This window comes from Chiloscyllium plagiosum, chromosome 3 (genome assembly GCF_004010195.1).
Source record: "Chiloscyllium plagiosum isolate BGI_BamShark_2017 chromosome 3, ASM401019v2, whole genome shotgun sequence".
Taxonomy (NCBI): domain Eukaryota; kingdom Metazoa; phylum Chordata; class Chondrichthyes; order Orectolobiformes; family Hemiscylliidae; genus Chiloscyllium; species Chiloscyllium plagiosum.
Genome location: NC_057712.1, coordinates 10,377,663 through 10,399,263, shown reverse-complemented (window position 1 = coordinate 10,399,263; position 21,601 = coordinate 10,377,663). Strand labels below are relative to the sequence as shown.

The window sequence follows — 21,601 nt, the reverse complement described above, 5'->3', positions numbered from 1 at the left end:
AAGTGCAAAAACATGGCCATGTGTTTTCTGTCAGCCATGTTTTAAAACACAGGAATATTGGGATATTTTGCCTAACTTTATGAAATCGATAACTTTTGTGACAACTGTGGGAAAAGCAGGGCTTGATTTCAAGTGCAATATCCAGTCAGATGTAATATTAGAAGTTTCATTTAGCAGACTCTTTTTAAAATTGTATTCGATTAGTTGCACCTTTATCACTAGCTGAACTCAAGATGTTTTCTCTCAATGTGCAATCTGTCAATTGTACTCCTAAGTTATTCAAGATGGATATGCAAACAATTTCATTTCTGTCTGTACCTGACATTCACACAAGTGTCGTTAGCCATAAGGAATTATGCTCGTGATTAGGAGCAGGAATCCTGATGATCTTCTTCATCCGGTACCTTTTTGTTACCCAATAGCCTATCATTCCTGAGCTACAATCACCTTGAGATTAGGAATCAAATATGGAATGACCATGTTTCACATGGTACTTCACTGCATCACACTACATTCAGACTTTGGGATACTGGAAAGTCATAGTGTAGCCCACTATCATTAGCCCTTCAGCTGAAACTTTTGACATTAGCTGGAAATGAAATTAATGTGAACGAATTTTAAAAGGTACCTTAACTTACCTCTTCAATATCCACAGGCTTACTAAAGATGCTAAAACGTTTGTCAGTGGCAAGTCTTTTAGTAACATCCCTGAGAAACAGTCGAAGTTCTCGAAAGGTATTTTCCTCTTGTTCTTCTATCCGTTTTATTTCTTCCTCTGATAATTGTCGCGGTGCAGGAGGCAATGCTGGTGGAAGGACTTCCAAGGCAAGTAAAGCTAAAAGAAAAAGAGCAAAATGGCACAACATAATTAATTTGTATAAAATTTCTTCCAAATATCAGTTTGAAGACTTATCATCTCGCCTCTTGAAAATTTATATACTTAAATGATTGTTTTCAAAATAAATACTTGTACAATAAATGCCACATTTAGAAATATAAGTTGTAGTATTTTGATGAAATGACTAATTTTTGAGGTACTATCTTGGTTTGAAGTAACATTTGATGACTTTGCCTTACCTACCTTTTTAAACAATTTTGCTCAAATCTTTTCTTATGGGACAAGTAACAATTAGGGCAGCTGCTTGTAAGACTGGACATAAGTGACCCAAAGATGCTGAAGGTTATGCAACTGTGTCTGTTTTAATCATCTAGATGCTAAGGGATCAGGGCTGGGAAGAAATAAAGCTTCAAAAAAAATACTGAACTCAGTAGTTTGAACAGAGTATGATACCTACCTTTAACAAAAACTGTATTTTGAAAAGGGTTTTGTTTGCGAACTGACTTCGTTCATTAGCTGTGCATAACAAAATAACTTTTTTTAAACGAAAAGACATTGGTGATATTCTATTGGAAACTTTTTCTACTTAACTGCTTCGCATTTCTGGAGAATTAGGTGATTGGTTTTGAGCAACAGTCGGTCTGATTGATAACAGGAGGTAACATTATACAAATTCAAAAGGAAACTTAATTGTGACACAGAATTCAATTATAACTTCTGACGGACAGGGAATATTTGTTTAGTCTAGCTACAGAGGTGGATTAACACCTGATAACCCTCATCTTAAACAAATGGAAAAAGTTAATTTAAACTATTTCCTAATAAGCTACAGGACACTCAGAATTAGCAATAAGTGTTGGAAACACAATGCCTTTTGTGGAGTAGTATTGCCATGGCCTCTGTGGCATAAATCTTCTGATACAGTTCAATGTAACATCACTGCAAGAACACAAAAAGGGTTGCCTGAGTTGGCAATATGGGCCTTAAAAACGTTGCTAAATTTCTGTGTTTTCTGTATTGTCTTCACTGTCTATTTTCCCATCATCTTAATAAATTTGACTCAATACATAAATACTGGTTAATTGTACCTTGTTAGGTCAAGCACAAGCTCATTATCATAAAAATCCAAGTTCGTAAAAAACTTCCCACCTTTCAAAGTAGTATGTGAATAATGTGTGTTCCTCCAAGCAAGATTGTAGCATTTTTTTTAACTGGATTCAGCAATACTAGGAACCAGAGGTAAAATGAATCAGAAATTCATACAGACACAGAGAAAAGCTCCGGGCTTTACCAAGTAATGCCCTTATCAAGTAAGCCATTATGTTAAAATCCACAAAAATCCAGCCTTTAACAGACCACACTGCAAATGTTAGAATGTATGGAAATAACAAATCAAAATTATCATGCATTCTAAGATGGTTAAAAAGGTTGACTACTTGCTGGGACACCTTTATTTTTCCAGATACGTAGGGTTCTATTTTGATCAGTAGTTACCAAGCCACGTATAGCTGACATATCTGCCAGACTAGACCTGCAGGAAGTGATGAGAGGATGAAGATTAAAAACCTACTTAACTTCATTCTCACCAACCTGTCTTGCTGCATCTGCGCAAGACTGTATTAGTCAGACTGACCACTATGCAATCTGTGTGCTTACTCTATATCTTGTTATGTGACACTGCCACTTTGCTAAACAGAATAGATTCAGAACTGATCTAGCAGCCCTAAACTGGTTATCAGCAGCAGTAAGACCATCTTCAACCATAATCTGCACCATGTGATCTGACATATTCTCACTGTAACACGATCATCAAGCTTCAGAAACAACCCTATTTCCAAGAGAAGAGCAGGAGAAAAGTTGGCAGCAGCATGAGGTATGCCTGAAAATGAAGCAGTCACCTAGTGAAGCTGCGAAACAGGATTATATGCATACCAAACAGCAGGATGCAGTATGATGCGGACAGATAAGCCATCCCACAAGCAACACATCAGATTAAAGCTCTGAAATCTTGCTACATTCAATCGTGAACAGTGGTAAATAATTCAATGGCAAACCAGAAGAGATGGCTCCACCATATATTTCACTCCTCAAAAATGAGGGAGCCAAGTACAGTCACACAAAAGAAAAGACTGAAGAGTTCAGACCCACCTGCAGCCAAAAATGCCAAGTGAATAAGCCCTCTCAGCCTTCTCTTAACGTCAGAATATCACAGACGGAAATCTTATGCCAATTCATTCCATGCCACTTGATTTCATGAAATAGCTGAAGACACTGTATCCTGCAAGAGCTATGGATCTTGGCTACAGTACTGATGCATCATGCTCCAGAAGTATTCATTTTCTTAGCCATTCCATTCCAGTACAACCACATACCGGAATCTACCAGATAATGCGGAAATGTGCCCTTTTACACAGAAAAAACCTAACCCAGCCAATTGACTGCAAGACAACATTTCACAGAACGTGACAACAAGGAGCCCTAACAAAAGTTAAGTCAATGGCAATCGGAGGAAAATTTCTCTACTGATCAGATTAAAATTGGAAGATGGTTGCAGACGAAATATCTCACCTGCAGGACAAGATTATAAAAGTTCTTTAGAATAGCATCTCAAGCCCAACTATCTTCAATTTCTTCATCAATGATCTTCCCTCCATCACAACATTACAAGATATTTCTTGGCATTTGGGGCATTCAGTACCATATGCAACACATTTGATACTGAAGTAGCAAGCAGCGAGATAAGGACAAGATTCAGGTTTGAGATGATAAGTAGTGAGTAATATTTGCACTATACAAGTGGCAAGGAATGACCATTGTTGACCTTTTTAACAAAATTATCATTGCCAAGTCTTTCACCATCAATTTCCTAGGAATTACTGTTACCGAGAAAGTTGACTAGGCTTAACTGTAGTTACAAGAACAAGTTTAGAGGTTAGGAATCTTGCAGTGAGCAATGGCCCAAAGCCTGTCCACCATTTGGCACAACTCAGGAATGTTATGGAATACTTTCCACTTGACTGGATAAGTTCAGATCCAACAACACTCAAGAAGTTGGATACTAAGACAAAGCCGCCCAGTTCATTGTAACTTTATCTGCCAAAATAAAACATTCACTCCCTCCACCATCAGCATATAATGATGACTGGGTAAACAATCACTTGAGCGCCTCACCACACCACCACTGACAGCACCTTTCAAACCCACGTCCTTGCTTATCTAGAAGGAAAAGAGTCAGGGACACATGAGAATATGGTGATCTGCAAATTCCCCCTCTTAGCCAAACACAAACCTGATACTGAATTATACTGTCATTTTGTCAGTATCACTGGATTAAAAGCTGGAAACCTCTTCCTAATAATTACTATGGGTATACCTACATCAGAGGTACTGTAGGAGCAAATGAAGACAGCTCACCACCATCAATTTAAGGGGCAATTAGAGATAAACGACAAACTGTGGTCTTTAAAATAACTGGTACATCACAAAAATGTAACTTTTAATATGAATTTCTAATTTTTAATTGCCACAAGAAGATGGCCTTCTTTCTGGACTGTCACAATCTGTACTTACGAAAATACAAAATTAGAGAAGTAAGCCATTCAACTCAAGGCTGCGCCACCATTTAATAAAGTCATAGCTGATCTGTGTGTGTTTGGGATTCCACATTCCCATCTAGAGTCATAGAGATGTACAGCATGGAAACAGATCCTTCGGTCCAACCCGTCCATGTCGACCAGATATCCCAACCCAATCTAGTCCCACCTGCCAGCACCCAGCCCATATCCCTCCAAACCATTCCTATTCATATACCCGTCCAAATGCCTCTTAAATGTTGCAATTGTACCAGCCTCTACCACTTCCTCTGGCAGCTCATTCCATACACGTACCACCCTGTGTGGAAAAAGTTGCCCCGTAGGTCTCTTTTATACCTTTCCCCTCTTACCCTAAACCTATGCCCTCTAGTTCTGGACTCCCTGACCTCAGGGAAAAGACTTTGCCTATATACCCCTATCCATGCCCCTCATAATTTTGTAAACCTCTATATGGTCACTCCTCAGCCTCCGACACTCCAGGGAAAACAGCCCCAGCCTGTTCAGCCTCTCCCTATAGCCCAAATTCTCCAACCCTGGCAACATCCTTGTAAATCTTTTCTGAACCCTTTCAAGTTTCACAACATCCTTCCGATAGGAAGGAGACCAGAACTGCACGCAATATTCTAACAATGGCCTAACCAATGTCCTGTACAGCCGCAACATGACCTCCCAACTCCTGTACTCAATACTCTGACCAACAAAATAAGGCATACCAAACAACTTCTTCACTATCCTATTTACTTGCGACTCCACCTTCAAGGAGCTATGAACTTGCACTCCAAGGTCTCTTTGTTCAGCAACACTCTCTAGGACCTTACCATAAAGTGTATAAGTCTTGCTAAGATTTGCTTTCCCAAAATGCAGCACCTCGCATTTATCTGAATTAAACTCCATCTGCCACTTCTCAGCCCATCGACCCATCTGGTCAAGATCCTGTTGTAATCTGAGGTAACCCTCTTCGCTGTCCACTACACCTCCTATTTTGGTGTCATCTGCAAACTTACTAACTGTACCTCTTATGCTCGCATCCAAATCATTTATGTAAATGACAAAGTAGAGGACCCAGCACCAATCCTTGTGGCACTCCACTGGTCACAGGCCTCCAGTCTGAAAAACAACCCTCCACCACCACCACCGTTTGAGCCAGTTCTGTATACAAATGGCTAGTTCTCCCTGTATTCCATGTGCCCTTGATAATCCTAGAGTTCACTGCCTAACAACAATCTATGCATGTCAGTGTAAAAAATACTCAATGATCCTGCCTCTTTTGCCTTCCAAGGCAGAGCTTTCCAAAGTCACATTACCCTCAGAAAAAAATCTCTATACTTTAAGGAAGACCCCTAATTTTAAAACAGTGCCCCTAGTTCTACACTGACACACAAGAGAAAACATCCTTGCCACATCCACATCAAGGCCATTCAAGATGTTATACACTTAAATCAAATTATCCTTCAAACGTCTAAACTCCAGTGAAAATAAACTCAGTCTGTCCAAACTTACCTGATCGAGAACACCCACTCATTCCAGGTAACAACCCAGTAAATTTCTTCTGAAGCATCTTCAGTGCACTGAACATACTTCCTTAAATAAGGACACCAAACCTGCACACAGTATTTGAGATGTGATCTCATCAGTTTCCCGTATTATTGAAGAATAACAACCTTCCCTTTTTGTTCAATTCCTCTCAGAGTAATGGATATTATCCCATTAGCAAACGAACTCCACAATTCTCATATTATTCTCTACCAGCCACATTTTATACATTTATCTCATCTATCTCCATCTGCAATGTCCTTACATCATCTTCACAACATACTTTCCAACCAAAGGGACCTAAGGGGCAACGTTTTTACGCAGAGGGTGTTGCGTGTATGGAATGAGCTGCCAGAGGAAGTGATGGAGGCTGGTACAATTACAACATTTTAATAGGCATCTAGATGGGTATACGAATAGGAAGGGTTCACAGGGAAATGTGCCATTAGATTAGGTTAGGACGCCTGGTCGGCATTGTCAAGTTGGACAGAAGAGTCTGTTTCCATGCTGTACATCTCCATGACTCTGACTGTCTCTTAATGCTGTCTGCAAGTTTAGTTATTATTCCTTCATTGCCCTTAACTAGGTCAATAATGTAAATTGTAAAAGGTTAAGGCCCCAACACAGATGGGTGTGGAACCTTACTCATCACATCCTGTCAATCAGATAGTGACTCATTTATTCATACACTGATTTCTGTCAGCACTTTAAATGCTGTTGTTGCTTCATTTACCCTGAAAAGTGCATATTATTCAACCATCGTCTTAACTTCTATTGAGAAGGGCTTTTGGTGTCCAGTGATGTGCAACTTATCACAAAATACCCAACTACTGACCTACTCAAGTAGTCACTTTTTGTGGCTAGTCCAGTTGAGTCTCTGGCCAATGATAATTCCCAACACCTTTATAGTGGGAAGAATCAATAATAATAAACCCATTGATTTTCTCAGAAGACTGTTTGGCTCTTTTCTTTGGAAACAAACAGTCACTGCCGAACACCACATGACATCTAATAAAAGAATTCTGAACCACATCAAACCTAAACAGACCACCCTAAATTTCAAATGTAATACACACTTGCAATCCCAGATAGACACATGCAATTGACAACCTGTTTTGATCTGTTCATCCTTTAACTGAACAATCTTATGTGTATCAAAATTCTCTGAAGGACTGGTACAGTTGTACTGAAAATGGACTATCAAATTCAACAATCATTTGACTTTAATAGTTTGAGATTTTCATGCACCAAAATTGACCTTAAGAAAAACAAATATGGACATAAAATGTTTGCCATGGTCATGTGACTAGGGTTGAGCCAGACTCATGAAGCGATCAATGAACATCAGTCTGAGCCAAAATCAGCATGCTTATAAGAGGTCACGAAAAGTCATATCTGTATCTCCAGTGCTTTCACATCTTTCTGCAAGTTACACTTCTTATAAGATGCAAGATTGCCCACAGAATATTCAGCTTGGAAAAAAGACAATAAACAGACTCAGTCATATACAAATTGATCCTTATCGATTGTTGCTTCTATGCAGCAGAGCAAAAACAATGAAAAATTGATTTGTGAACACAACGTGGAAGACACACTCCACCCATCTCTCTCTCTCTCATGCTCAAAAACACCTGGTGAAAAGCAATTTGAAACAATAATTCACAGAAGACTCCAGGACATGTGCAGTCCCACTGTTATTGTACAAAACAGATACTCAGCAAACAGTTGGGCAAAGATCTTTTCATTCTTGTAACTCAAAGACTCAAAAACTGTATATTTCAACTGCCTTTCCATCCCTGTTGTACCAGATAACATTCCTACCCTTTCTTTGTAAGGTCATTACCTGTTTCTGTGTGCACATTTGTTCCTTTTTTGGGGGGGGGGGTAAACAGTCTCTTACTCCAGAGAACCATGGAATTGGTTTGCCTTCATTTCTGATTGGGTTAAAAAAGTTTAATTGAAGTGTGGTAACAAAATTTAAAAAAATGTTTGTTTCAATTAACTGAATGGGGAGTCAAAGGTCATACATAAAGACCAAGGGCCAGTAACTCACATCTAGAACCAAGGAGTAATATATTTAAACGAGTGGGCATAAAGATTGTCAGTAGAAGACCAAACATGCTGTGCTTTCAACTGTGAACAGTTAGCAATCAGTTCAGCATTTGGAATGAAGATAACAGTTGTAACACAGAAAACGTATTCCATATGTGATTTGTGAACACTTATGAAAAAGAGAATCCATTATAACTAGCTATAAAGTGACATGGTTGCTTGGAGCTAAACATCTATTTGTTTGATGTCCTAATTTAGCCAAACGCACAAAAAACATAGACCGCTGACTACACAGCATTGCCAAACTGAGGATTACCTGATGGATGGAACTAGAGCTGTCTTTCAACAGCAATATCTTAGGAGTCAACTCATAGTTGAAGACACCATTGCACAAAATACATGGCATTGACTGATGGACATTTTGTGAAAGGCCCGAGGTATGAAGACTAACCAAATGGGAAAACACTGTATTTTAATGGTTGTATCCCTAAACAGATCAGCCTGTGATAACTATTCAGGAAATGAAACTTAGCATTTTGCAATTCAACACAACCAATCCAGGGCATGCTGCCTTGTACTCTGCTCTAGTGTTATCATGACCTGAACAACTTGTTCAGAGCTGGCATTTAAAGAAGCGAATGGAAGGTTTTCCACCTTTGAAACTATGTAGAATATTTAATGGAAATAACCCAGTTTTGATCTGAATTGATCCATCCAAATTTTGTGATAAAACTACATGGCTACCAATGCAGTCATAATCCATGCTGCTCGGTGAATCAATCAATCAGTCACCAATGCAAAGTCCAAAGATTCCACAAAGAGTAGTATAGAATGCACATAAATTTGTGGCTTCAAAGATACTGCTATATTTCTATCATACACAGGTTGTATCATATTTGATGAAGGCACGTGAAACATCAATCATGACTACTTGCCAACCTAAAGGTCCAATAACAATTGACACTGGCTGAAACTGATACTAGCTGTGATCATATTGAAATATTTTAACAAGTCACCTGAAAAACACTGGAAATCAGTGTCAGTGATCATAGAAATGGCATAATGCCTTCTCAAACTCAAAGTGATTTGGTATGATCAATTGTTGCAGTGATTTATATAACTGGATACAAAATCATTTTCTGCACAGCAAAATTCCAAAAATAGCAATGAGATAAATTACTGTTGCTGGTGATGACATGAGCAAGTTAATGAGTAAATGGTCTGGATTTGCCAATAAAGCTGAACTTGCAGTGTAGCTCAAGCCACTGAGGATGACGCACACATGTGCACAGTAATTGAACAGCTCATTTACACTTCCAACTGTCTGTTTTCCCTGCTCAGATTATTGCACGATTCCCTCCAAAGTGATTTCAAATAGCCATCTCCAACTAGACGTGGACATTTGACCAAATTTGTTTCGAGTTTTTGCCCACCTGGTATTAACCTGTTGAGGAACACAGTTCTAGATAAGTCAGTTTTACTGGCAAAGAAATCAGTGTCCACAGCACCTTCAGCAATAGGATCAGAGGGAGAGGTGGAGAGGAGCTTATGATCTCCATCTAAGTAAAATGCTGTTTGTTAAGAACTATCAACTGATGTGTGAAGAAGTCAGTAAGAATTATAGGTAACATCTTGGTCCTACCTCTGTACAAGTTACCTGGTATAAAATTGCACTATATTTAGTTGGATCATATGTAATTTGAAAATCTTGATAAGCATAGAATTGTTTTTTCTTTCTACCATTAGCTCTTACCAGCTTTTTTCTTCCTTGGTGGTGGCTTTGCTGCTTGGTTTAATATCAAATCTTCAAAGAACTTTGTTCTTTCCTGTTCATTAGGTTTCGGTACATCTATAACTTCCCCATAACTGATTTCGAAAATGCATTTAACCTTAATGTTAAGAAAAACAGAAAACCCATTAAATTCAATATTTGTCTTTGAAGAAAAGAAATTAGGATATGAAATGACAAAAGATAACCAGGTTAATATCTTGAACCTTGCAAATGAAATGCAAGTATTATTATTCAGAAAAACATTGTATAATCACACACATCCATTGCATGTTACATAATATATGCACACATCACTGTGATGGTGCAGATTTTTGCTCCAACATTCAAAACTACTGCTGCTGAGTACATAAATTCATAATCAATGTGCACATACACAGTCCCCAGGATGCAAACGGGTTTCGTTCTTAAATCTATTCCTAAGTCGATTTGTATTCAAGTCGTAATCTGGGGACCCCTCTTTATAGTAAAATATTAGCGTTGTCATTTTGTTCATTAAAAACTTGCCTTAGTATTGTAAAATATTTACACATTTGTGTAAGAAATCAATAGTAATGACTTCATTAGGTGTAAAACTAGAACACACTGCTTTTTTATGTCCATCCAACAAAAGCCCCCTTCATGCTATGTTTATATTTAAAGCAATATTTGAATGAAAGCATTGCCATTACTTTCAGATTGCAGAAGGAAACCATTAAACCCATTAGGGGGTGGCACGGTGGCTCAGTGGTTAGCACTGCTGCCTCACAGCGCCAAGGTCCCAGTTTCAATTCCAGCCTTAGGCAACTGTCTGTGTGGAGTTTGCACGATCTCCCAATGTCTGCGTGGGTTTCCTACAGCTGCTCCGGTCTCCTCCCACAGCCCAAAGATGTGCAGGTGAGGTGAATTGGCCATGCTAAATTCCCCATAGTGTTAGGTGCATTAGTCAGAGGGAAATGGGTCTGAGTAGGTTACTCTTCGGAGGGTCGAAGGGCCTGTTTCCACACTGTAGGGAATCTAATCTAATCTATAGAAACAAATAGTATTGCTGAAGAGAACACCTAAGCACTGACAGTTTATGTCTCTGTGAAACTGTACAAACCCCACACAGGTGTGCATAAATTTAGACACAAAAAAAATTCTAATGGAAAACTTCTCAATGATATTTCAGTTCAAATTGAGCACATTAGTTAAAAAAATTATGAACTGTGACCATCATCAATATAGAGGCAGTCTCCAATTTACGAATGTCCGTCCAACAAACGCATGTACTTACATACAAGATTTCATATTAATTTAAAAGATTCGACACGCAAACATTTGCTTGTACTTACATGTGGTTATTTTATGCTGTACCATAGCGTATTCTGGCTTGCATACAAATCAACTTATGAATTCACTCATGAAGAGAACCTATTCATAACCTGGGAAATGCTAATACTTCAAATTCTGTATTACCAATTTCTACAAGATGTTAAATGCATATTTATAATAAAACACAACCCATTCCAATTGCTCTCAAGTATTGCAACTTTTAGAAGAAACCCAATATGGACATAACTGTCCAAACAGCTTTGCTCTACTCTGTAACCGTTCTATGAATTTATATGCACTTTAGTGAAATTGACAACCTACCTCATCAGGCAACTCTATATATATTGCTTCAGAGGTAGCCACTATTAAAATTGGGGAAAAGGGTGGTATGTCCTGAAGTAGAGTCAAGAAAGTAGCTCGCACTGTGTCACTGACTGCATCCCACCACTCTTTAATGTGAGGCACATAAATTACACTTGGTACCGTCCGACGTGCCTCGCGGAAAACCTAAGGGAGGAATAGGAAGTAGGGAGAAAAAGAGAAAAAAGAAAATCATGGCTTTAGATTTTCAGTGCTAGTTGAAAAGTTACCCACAAGAATCATATGTACTAGGTTTTCTCACTTCCTCTAGCCTCACCTGTGCACACGACTCCTCTGGTGTTTTTGCACTGACAGAGTACACTGCTGGCAGATCTAACCTATGCACAGAGAACTTCTCAAGTGAATGCAGCAAAGCAGGAGCAAGATGTGAACTCTGACCAGATCCTTTGCTCCCACAAAGAAGTAACCGAGGACGATGGGATGTTGGCTGGTGATGTGCTGACCTACAGAAAGAAATCTTGCACTGAGTAATTTTCCAGGTTAACATATACGTATCATTGTGTTTTGTATTCTTAAAATTATATATCTAAATTTCTGATGACTCAGACAATACTGCACTGTCAGAGTTGCTATCCTTCAGATAAGAGGTTACGTTGAGGCTCTGCCTGCCCACGAGGGAATCAAAAAGATCCCACAGCAATATTTTGGAAAACAACAGAGCTGTTATAACTATACCTTTGCAAATACTTATCCTTTAATCAACAACATAACAGAGATTATCTGGTCCTATCACATTGCTGTATTGGATGGGAGCTGCACAAATTCTGCAATTCCTACACTCCGATAGTGATTATAGTTCAAAAAGTGTAAAGTGCTTTGGAACATGCTGTCGCTGTGAAGTGCATTGTATAAGTAAGTATTATTTTTGAAATCGGTTGGAAAAACTCTATACTTTTAGACTAACAAAATTACTAAGTAAACCCGTAAATAATCAAGATGTATTTCTCTATAATAACCAAGATCTGGCATTTCAACTGAAACTAACTTTATTTTCCAGACTGCAAGTAGAATGCCTATTATTTTTGTCTTAAAATATTGTGCTCCTGCAATTACCCACTCCCAGTAAATTACTGACCTCAGTCACATCACTGGGATAGATACCAGACTGCTTAATAAATATGCCAAAAAAGCAACAGCCGTGTCATCCTTTCTCAGAAGAATGAAAATAGTTTGGTACTGACACATAGACATGTGTGTGTGGGGGTGCTTCTTCAGTAAAATATTAAGTCACTTTGTCTGTGGTTACAAATTAATCATTCAGACTTTGGTTTTTAACAGTTACAGAAGTTATTTCATGCAAAGTCCTTAAGACAACAAACATCAAAGAAAAGCATGATGCAAAATAAAAACCAATATGAAGTGCGCAACACTGAAGACCTCGTGAACGACAATAGTTCAAGAAGACAACTTACTGCCACCTTCTCTAGGGCAACTGGGAACAGGCAATAAATGCTGGCAGCCAGCAGTGCCCACATCCCAGGAATAATAAAAGAAACTGAAGAATACATATTTAGAAATACAGTATAAAAGATTTTTGTGGATGTTTTAACTAATTTCCTAATAGTTGTGGCCATACTGACAGTCCTTTGAGAAAAAAAGATGTTTAGAGGAACAGAATCTTTACAACAAACTTAAAATTTCAAAATAGAAAGTAGTTGTACCAAGTGCCACATTTCATTTGCAATTTGAATATTATGTGCAAAATTGAAACCTTCCTGAAGATGGCAACATACTGCAATACTTCTTTGGAGAATCAGTTTCAAATAATTATGTGTTTCTTCTGATCAGTTAAATAATCCAACAGCTCAATTCATTTTGCACAATTACAAGTTCTGAAAAGCTCTAACATTTATTGCTAATTCACTGCAAAACATGATAGCAAATAATAATTTAGATTTTGGATTTAAAGTGAGAGTTGCTATCAAGTTTTTAAAGAGTAAATGCATCAAATTTGAATTCAGTACAACATTTTCACATTTTGTCCCAATACATTCCTATTGTAACAAATTGTATATCTGTTTACACGAACTATGAAGATGTTTATAATGATTCCGATTCAAACTTAAAAATTTCAACTCTAAACTCATACAAATAAATAATCAATTCTGAATTGCCACATTTTTCTCAATTACATTAAGTAAGGCACAGTAATTTCCAAGTCACTCAAATATCAAAAGATACTAAAGTTCTGATTTTATTAAAATTATAACTTTCATTTTAGAATTATTGAGGTTAAAATACAAAATGTCATATCCCCAGCATTTTTTTAAAAAAAGATACCAAGAAAATTGTTGAAGATCATAATTAAGTAAAAACTAATTTGCATTTATGCAGCATTATTAATAATCCCAACTCTTCATCACCAAAAAGAATACTTCTGATAAGTAGGTAATGTTGCAAGGAAATCCCACAAACATTAATTGGATAAATAACTAGATAATCTGTTTTTGAAATGAAGTTAAATGTAGGTTAAATGCTGACCCAGAAACCAGAAGTACTGTCTCTCTTTGAATTATAGTGCTTTTTTTTAAAATCCAGCCGAAGGGGCAGATTAAAGAAAAGAGCCATGGGTTTGTCTATAAACGACAAAAGGGTGTTTTGATCAAATGTTTCACAGAAATTAGAAGATACTATCTCATCCTTCCACGAGAAATGATGGCATCCCTACAGCATCTAACAACTTAATGAATAATTCTACTGTTGCTTATATGTTTCCAAGAAGACTATTTTAGCTATTACTTCCTGAACTTTTTGAACTTACTTTGCATCCGTCTACCCCTATGTTCCCTTCCTGTGTGATTTTGGCTTATATTTTATTCGTAAGATAGTAAAGCAACTGAACTAGGCAGAATTTTCAAAGGAAAGGCAGCTAGTGACATTTCAAATCCTGGTAAAGCTTGATACAGTCACTAATTTATAAAAGATTTCTACATTTCTACAGCCTGATAAATTTGCTTCAGGAAAGCAAGACTCTGATCACTTAAATACTGCCTTAACATGCCTTTGACACGAATACATACAAACTGAGCAGTATATTCAAGTGCACTAATAACTTACAGTTATGTGACAGTTTTAGCAGACAAAAATATACCATGTTACATTAAAGAGGCAAAATGAGAATTAAAAATGGAAAGACAAAGTGGAAGATATGGAAAGTGACCAAAAGCTTGGTGAAAGTCAAAAATGGTCTTGAAGATGGTAAAGACAGGAAGGACTTTTGGTCGGAAAATTGAAACTAAAGCTTACATTATTTACGACTACTTAGCAAATACACCTCCCTAAAGCCAAGTGACAGTCTTCTCATTTGCTGAATTTGAGGCAGTTAGTCCAGCGCTTAATCTCGACTGGGAATACTCATCAACAATGTGTAGCATAACTTGGCGAGTCACCACAAATGCATACAGAGTTTGTACTGAGCTGGCAATGATGGTAGTTGACTGCACAGGGATCCTGGCTTGTCATGAACCTGTTAATCAAGAATTACTCCTGCCATGTTAGTTCAAAGAATGTTGTTCAACAGTTAATGTTAGCCACAGGAAACTTCTTAGCGGCTTCCTGTATAATCCATTTCTTCATCGAAAGGGCATTTGATAAGCTTCTCCAGGAATGTTGATCCATAAATGGATAGAAGACAGACAGCTGGTGGATTGAACACATCACCACAAGTGGAAAGTTAGGTGCATGCGATTTCAACCAGCTTCTGTTTTTGTTTTGTCAGTTACCAGATGTGTGGGGGATTGATGTTTGACTTTCAGGTTATGTTGCCCATTATTGCTTTTGCTGGCGTATCAACTAGGCATGCAAGTAATGCCCTTTGCCAGACAATGCAGAGTGCTCTTCTGAGAACTGCAATCAGGGAAGCACCGAATACTATAGTAGTAGCATCCCACATAGATCCAGCAAGTCTAGTTGGTATGTCATTTCGGGTTTCAGCCTTTGCTGCTCTTTCTTAGCTGAGCATAACTATGTAATTCTATTTTGGCATTGGTATTGTGGAGATGGAATACACACGATATAGTTTTTTAAGGGATTCAAAATCAATTATTCACATATTGCATTGCTTTCACAATGGTTATAATCACTTTTTCAAAACTAGGAACTTTCCAAAACACTAAAATGTAGAAAGTTAAAAATCACACAACACCAGGTTATAGTCCAACAGGTTTAATTGGAAGCACACTAGCTTTCAGAGCGACGCTCCTTCATCAGGTGATTGTCCTGATGAAGGAGCATCGCTCCGAAAGCTAGTGTGCTTCCAATTAAACCTGTTGGACTATAACCTGGTGTTGTGTGATTTTTAACTTTGTACACCCCAGTCCAACACCGGCATCTCCGAATCATGACTAAAATGTAGAGTTAGTTTATTTGCTGCTTAGTTAAATTTAATTAGCAGGAACACTTTTTCAATGCAAAGTCAATACTGGTTACATGATCCAGTTAGTAAACACATTGAAACAGCTCAATGCATTTTACAGGCAATTGATAAACATTATTCCAGTGACATGAGGGACTGTCACAAGTGTGTATCCAGTGTCATTGATTACTGAAGGTTAATTTGCTCATACTTGAGAATGTTGTTAGGTGTACACAACTACATTATTTAGATGAGATGACAGTGACTGGAGTTGACAGCAAGTCAACATTTGACTGAATTTGGCACCTGAAAATCCTAATAAAATCCTAGGAGGGAGCTCTTCACTGGTTGGAGGGTTGCCTACATAAAAGGTGGCAGCTGCAGCAATTCCTCAGGGTAGTAACCAAGGCCAATCCACCTTTAACTGCTTTACCAATAATCCGTACTTCCAATATGTTCACAAATGGAGATGTGAACAAATGACAACACAGTGTTCAGTATTATTTGTTACTCCTAGATAAAGGATCAACATGTACCCATCTACAGCAAGGCCTGAACAACATTCAGACCTGGCTGATAAGCTAACACATATACTTCTCAAATAGAAGACAATAACAATATCCAACCAAAGAGAATCTGACCATCAACCTTTGACAATCAGAGAATAATCACTGCTGTATAATTTACTCTGAGCATTCAGGGGATGATTAGAAACTTCATTTAGAGTCATAGTCATAGAGATGTACAACATGGAAACAGACCCTTCGGTCCAACTCGTCCATGTCGACCAGATATCCCAACCCAATCTAGTCCCACCTGCCAGCACCCGGCCCATATCCCTCCAAACCATTCCCATTCATATACCCATCCAAATGCCTCTTAAATGTTGCAATTGTACCAGCCCCCACTTCCTCTGGCAGCTCATTCCATACACGTACCACTCTCTGTGTGAAGAAGTTGCCCCGTAGGTCTCTTTTATATCTTTCCCCTCTCACCCTAAACCTATGCCCTCTAATTCTGAACTCCCTGACCCCAGGGAAAATACTTTGCCTATTTACCCCTATCCATGCCCCTCATAATTTTGTAAACCTCTATAAGGTCACTCCTCAGCCTCCAACGCTCCATGGAAAACAGCCCCAGCCTGTTCAGCCTCTCCCTATAGCTCAAATCCTCCAACCCTGGCAACATCCTTGTAAATCTTTTCTGAATCCTTTCAAGTTTCACAACATCCTTCTGATTGGAAGGAGAACAGAAGTGCATGAAATATTCCAACAGTGGCCTAACCAATGTCCTGAACAGCTGCAACATGACCTCCCAACTCCTGTACTCAATACTCTGACCAATAAAGGAAAGCATACCAAATGCCTTCTTCACTGTCCTATCAACCTGCAACTCCACTTTCAAGGAGCTATGAACCTGCACTCCAAGGTCTCTTTGTTCAGCAACACTCCCTAGGAGCTTACCATTAAGTGTACAAGTCCTGCTAAGATTTGCTTTCCCAAAATGCAGCACCTCGCATTTATCGGAATTAAACTCTTCTGTCATTTCTTAGCCCATTGGCCCGTCTGGTCAAGATCCTATAGTAATTTGTAACCCTCTTCACTGTCCACTACACCTCTAATTTTAGTGTCATCTGCAAACTTACTAACTGTAGCTCTTATGCTCGCATCCAAATCATTTATGTAAATTACAAAAAGTAGAGGACCCAGCACTGATCCTTGTGGCACTCCACTGGTCACAGGCCTCCAATCTGAAAAACAACCCTCCACCACCACCCTCTGCCTTCTACCTTTGAGCCAGTTCTGTATCCAAATGGCTAGTTCTCCCTGTATTTTGTGAGATCTAACTTTGCTAATCAGTCTCCCATGGGGAACCTTGTCGAACGCCTCACTGAGGTCCATATAGATCACATCTACCTTTCTGCCCTCATTAATTCTCTTTGTTACGTCTTCAAAAAAACTCAATCGAGTTTGTGAAACATGATTTTCCATGCACAAAGCCATGTTGACTATCCCTAATCAGTCCTTGCCTTTCCAAATACATGTACATCCTGTCATAAAAAAACCTGCAGATGCTGGAATCTGCAGATGCTGAAAGCAGGAGGCGAGAAAAACACAGCAAGCCAGAATTCCTGAAGAAGGGTTACACCCGAAATGGTGACTTCTCCAGCTCCTGATGCTGCCTGGCTTGTTGTGTTCTTCCAACTTCCTGCTTGTTTACCCTTCGAAACTTAATTTACCTAGCCATGTAAATACTGTGAGAACAGTTTGTCAGAAATGAGGAATCTGCAATGAGTAACTCACTTCCAATCCACAAAGCATACCCACCATCTACAAGTCAGGATTGTGATGGAATACATAACCCTTGTCTGGATGAATGTAGTCTAACAACACTCAAGAAACTTGGCACTCCTCTTGACACTACCCACGACAAAGGCAGCTCACTTTACTGGCAACCTGTCAATCATGTTAGACATTCATTCCCTCTACATGGCCCACAATAACAGCTGTGTGTACCATCCACAAGACATGGCAGCCAAATGCAACTATTATTTCACACCTCCTATGGAAAAGGCAGCAAAATACCTGATAATGCCACTATCTGCAAATTCCCTTCCCAAGATGTATCTTATTCTGTTTCAAACTTAAAAGTCCCTTCATTACAGCTGTGTACATGCACTTATACACAAACTGCAGCTATCCAAGGTATCTTCTGATCATCACCTTCTTAAACGCCATTAGAGATGGGAAAAATGCTGGCCTTAGTGGCATTCACATCCCATGAAAAAATGTGAAAAAGTAGCACAAATATTTTCGGGCAAAGTTAGCTAACATTAGAACATTTTTAGAAAATAAAAACACTCGCTAAACTGAACAAGAGTGTCATAAAAAACAATTTTTGTCTCAGATTTATTTTTCATCTATGCCAAAAATAAAGCAGAAACCAAGCAAAATTTTAATGAGAATTTTAAATTATGTTGGACTTGCTTTTCATGTAACAAATATCCAATCAACAATCCAAAATACTGAAGTTATTAAATGCAATTACTCACATGGAGAAGTGCATAAAGGGCTTATGTTTAGCAGCTGGTGGTTGTTTCTTTGGTGATCCCAATGTAGAGTTATTCTCAAAAATTGCTGGCTCAACCTCATCGTCACTGGGGATGTAATCTTCCAAAATGTGGTTCATAGCATCTGACATAGCAATCAAATACAATATGATTCTAAATTACTGAACTTTTAAATTCTTTAACACTAAAAATGGTCATTAATTGTTAACTTCAAGTCTTAATCATTCTCCTTCTTACTTGCTTCAGTATTGTTTGCAATATTTATTTATAACCAATTACATTTCTGAGTAACAACCTAAATACTTTAACTTGGTTAAATTATCATTAAGTCAGTTAAATATAGCTCGATTTATTTTAAGCAAATTGCTAAAGGAGTTTTAAATGTTTAGAACTAATATGTCAAACAAGTTTTCAAATGAAAGAGCAAAACATTAAAATAATCTGTAAATGACAAATAAAATCACAATACAAAAATCATTTAGAAATTCAAAACTTTCTTTGGAACTGCTATTTTTGTCTTTACACAAATTTTGTCATATTAAAAAGCTCAAAAAAATCACTCGCAGCAGGATTGCAGTAAATATCTCAGCAGCAACATAAATGACTACCAATCTTTCAGGTTTATTCAGGCTTAAATGGTCTCTTCTTTGAATTCCAGTTTGCTGTACAATACAGATTGAGATCTGTGATTCTACAAGTAGTGAACTCCTAACTTAAAATTCATCATTGTGAGCAGCTGTCAAATGGTATCCAGGTATTCTTCTCAGGAAGCAATGAAACTAAAGGACCAACAAATCCAACAGGTTTATGGATAATATAATGTTAGCACATCTTTCAATTGTATGGAAGCTAAGGTGGAGGGTTGGCATTGGTCTTGATATATTGTACATCATTTCATTCATAAGAATATATATATTAAAAATGTATATTCTATTGAATAAAATGAATAGATCAAAACTATTCTACAGAAGTATTTTACTTGTTTACACCAAGAATTTTTTAAAACTTTGTTTTAAAGCCCAACTGTTTCAAACTGGAGATATTATTTCCACACTGATTTAAAGAAAAGATCCACATACAACATAACTATTGAAATAACTATTGGGTTCCACCAACACTGAGCTTTTCATTTAAAATTTGGAGATCACAAGTGTCAGAGTTACCTTAACTGCTCTAAAATATTTAAAGATGAAAATATCCTAGAATAAATTGATGTTAGGTATATTTAGATGAATTAATTGCTTCATTAACCTTACAGTGGTGGACTTAAACCGATATGATATGGAAGTATGTTCTGCTACAATATGGTCCACGTGAACCTAATTATTTTCCGACAAATGAAGAGGAACCTGTAGCATCTTTCTCTATATTCCAAATCATTGATGTTTTGTACAGGTGTGAACAGATTGAATTAATAAAGTAATTACTTTATGCCCCTCATCACATAACAAAATACTAGTAATTCAATTTATCCAGCAAATATACAATAACAAAAAAACATTCTATAATATATACCGACCATCTCTGTTGTCATTCTGTGTCTGTTCAGCATGAGGAAAAACCTTGTGCAAAGCAGTTAGAATTCTCCTAAAGACATTTTCCAGCAAAGGCCTGATAATGTGTGATAGTGCTTCTCCTGAAGAGGTCACAGCTCGTTGTGAAGCAGGCACAATGTTCTGCATGGCAAGATAGAAGTCCTGTGCACTTATAACAATAGATGAAACATCCAGCTGCAGCTTCTGACTGGTTGCATAAATCTGAGGGTAGCGTCGGCGTAGGGCAAACAGGGCTGCCTCAGTGCAAAGTGATTTTATATCAGCCCCACAGTAGCCTTAAGACAAATCAGAAAATTCAGTTTTAAATAAACACAAAGTAAGTCATCTGTTTTGCAATAATTCAAAACTAAAGTAGCATCCCTGGCATTAAAATGCTAAGTATTTATTCACTCACAAATTGTGAATTAAAACTGTGGTATCGCTGAATTATACAATGGTTACAGCACAGAAGATAGCCATTTAACCCATTGTCACTACGTCAGGACTCTGCAAGAGCAATTCATCTAACACTTTCCACATTGTGAAAATTCTCTGTTCTGTTACATGTCCGATTTCTTTTAAAAGCTATGACTAAATTTCCTTCCTCGACACTTTCAGGTAGTGTAGTCCAAATCCTAAACATATTGCATGAAAATCCTTCCTTCGGTCAACTATGGTTCTTTTAACATCCACCCTGAATCAGTACACACTGGTTCATAATCCTTCTGACGATGGGAACAATTTCTGTCTATTACTAATTGGATTCAAAGTCTGTGAGAAGATTTGTAGCTCGGGTGATCGTTGTGGTTCTGTTCGCCAAGCTGGGAATGTGTGTTGCAGACGTTTCGTCCCCTGTCTAGGTGACATCCTCAGTGCTTGGGAGCCTCCTGTGAAGCACTTCTGTGATCTTTCCTCCGGCATTTGTAGTGGTTTGAATCTGCTGCTTCCGGTTGTCAGTTCCAGCTGTCCGCTGTAGTGGTCGGTATATTGGGTCCAGGTCAATGTGCTTATTGATTGAATCTGTGGATGAGTGCCATGACCCTAGGAATTCCCTGGCTGTTCTCTGTTTGGCTTGTCCTATAATAGTAGTGTCCCAGTCGTCGGATTCATGTTGCTTGTCATCTGCGTGCGTCACACACGCAGATGACAAGCAACATGAATTC

At 38.0% G+C, this 21,601-nt stretch overlaps 1 protein-coding gene across 1 annotated transcript in view; it reads right to left on the bottom strand.

Annotated features, from left to right (window-relative positions):
* The window catches only part of atad2b (ATPase family AAA domain containing 2B), a 100,931-nt gene that overhangs the window by 30,393 nt on the left and 48,937 nt on the right, over nt 1-21,601 (bottom strand). The window contains exons 17-22 of the mRNA XM_043687428.1: nt 20,423-20,734; nt 18,886-19,027; nt 11,736-11,922; nt 11,420-11,605; nt 9,770-9,905; nt 639-835 (exon numbers count right to left, since the gene is read on the bottom strand). Coding sequence (XP_043543363.1) covers nt 639-835; nt 9,770-9,905; nt 11,420-11,605; nt 11,736-11,922; nt 18,886-19,027; nt 20,423-20,734 — 1,160 coding nt within the window. The remainder of the gene's footprint in view (nt 1-638; nt 836-9,769; nt 9,906-11,419; nt 11,606-11,735; nt 11,923-18,885; nt 19,028-20,422; nt 20,735-21,601) is intronic.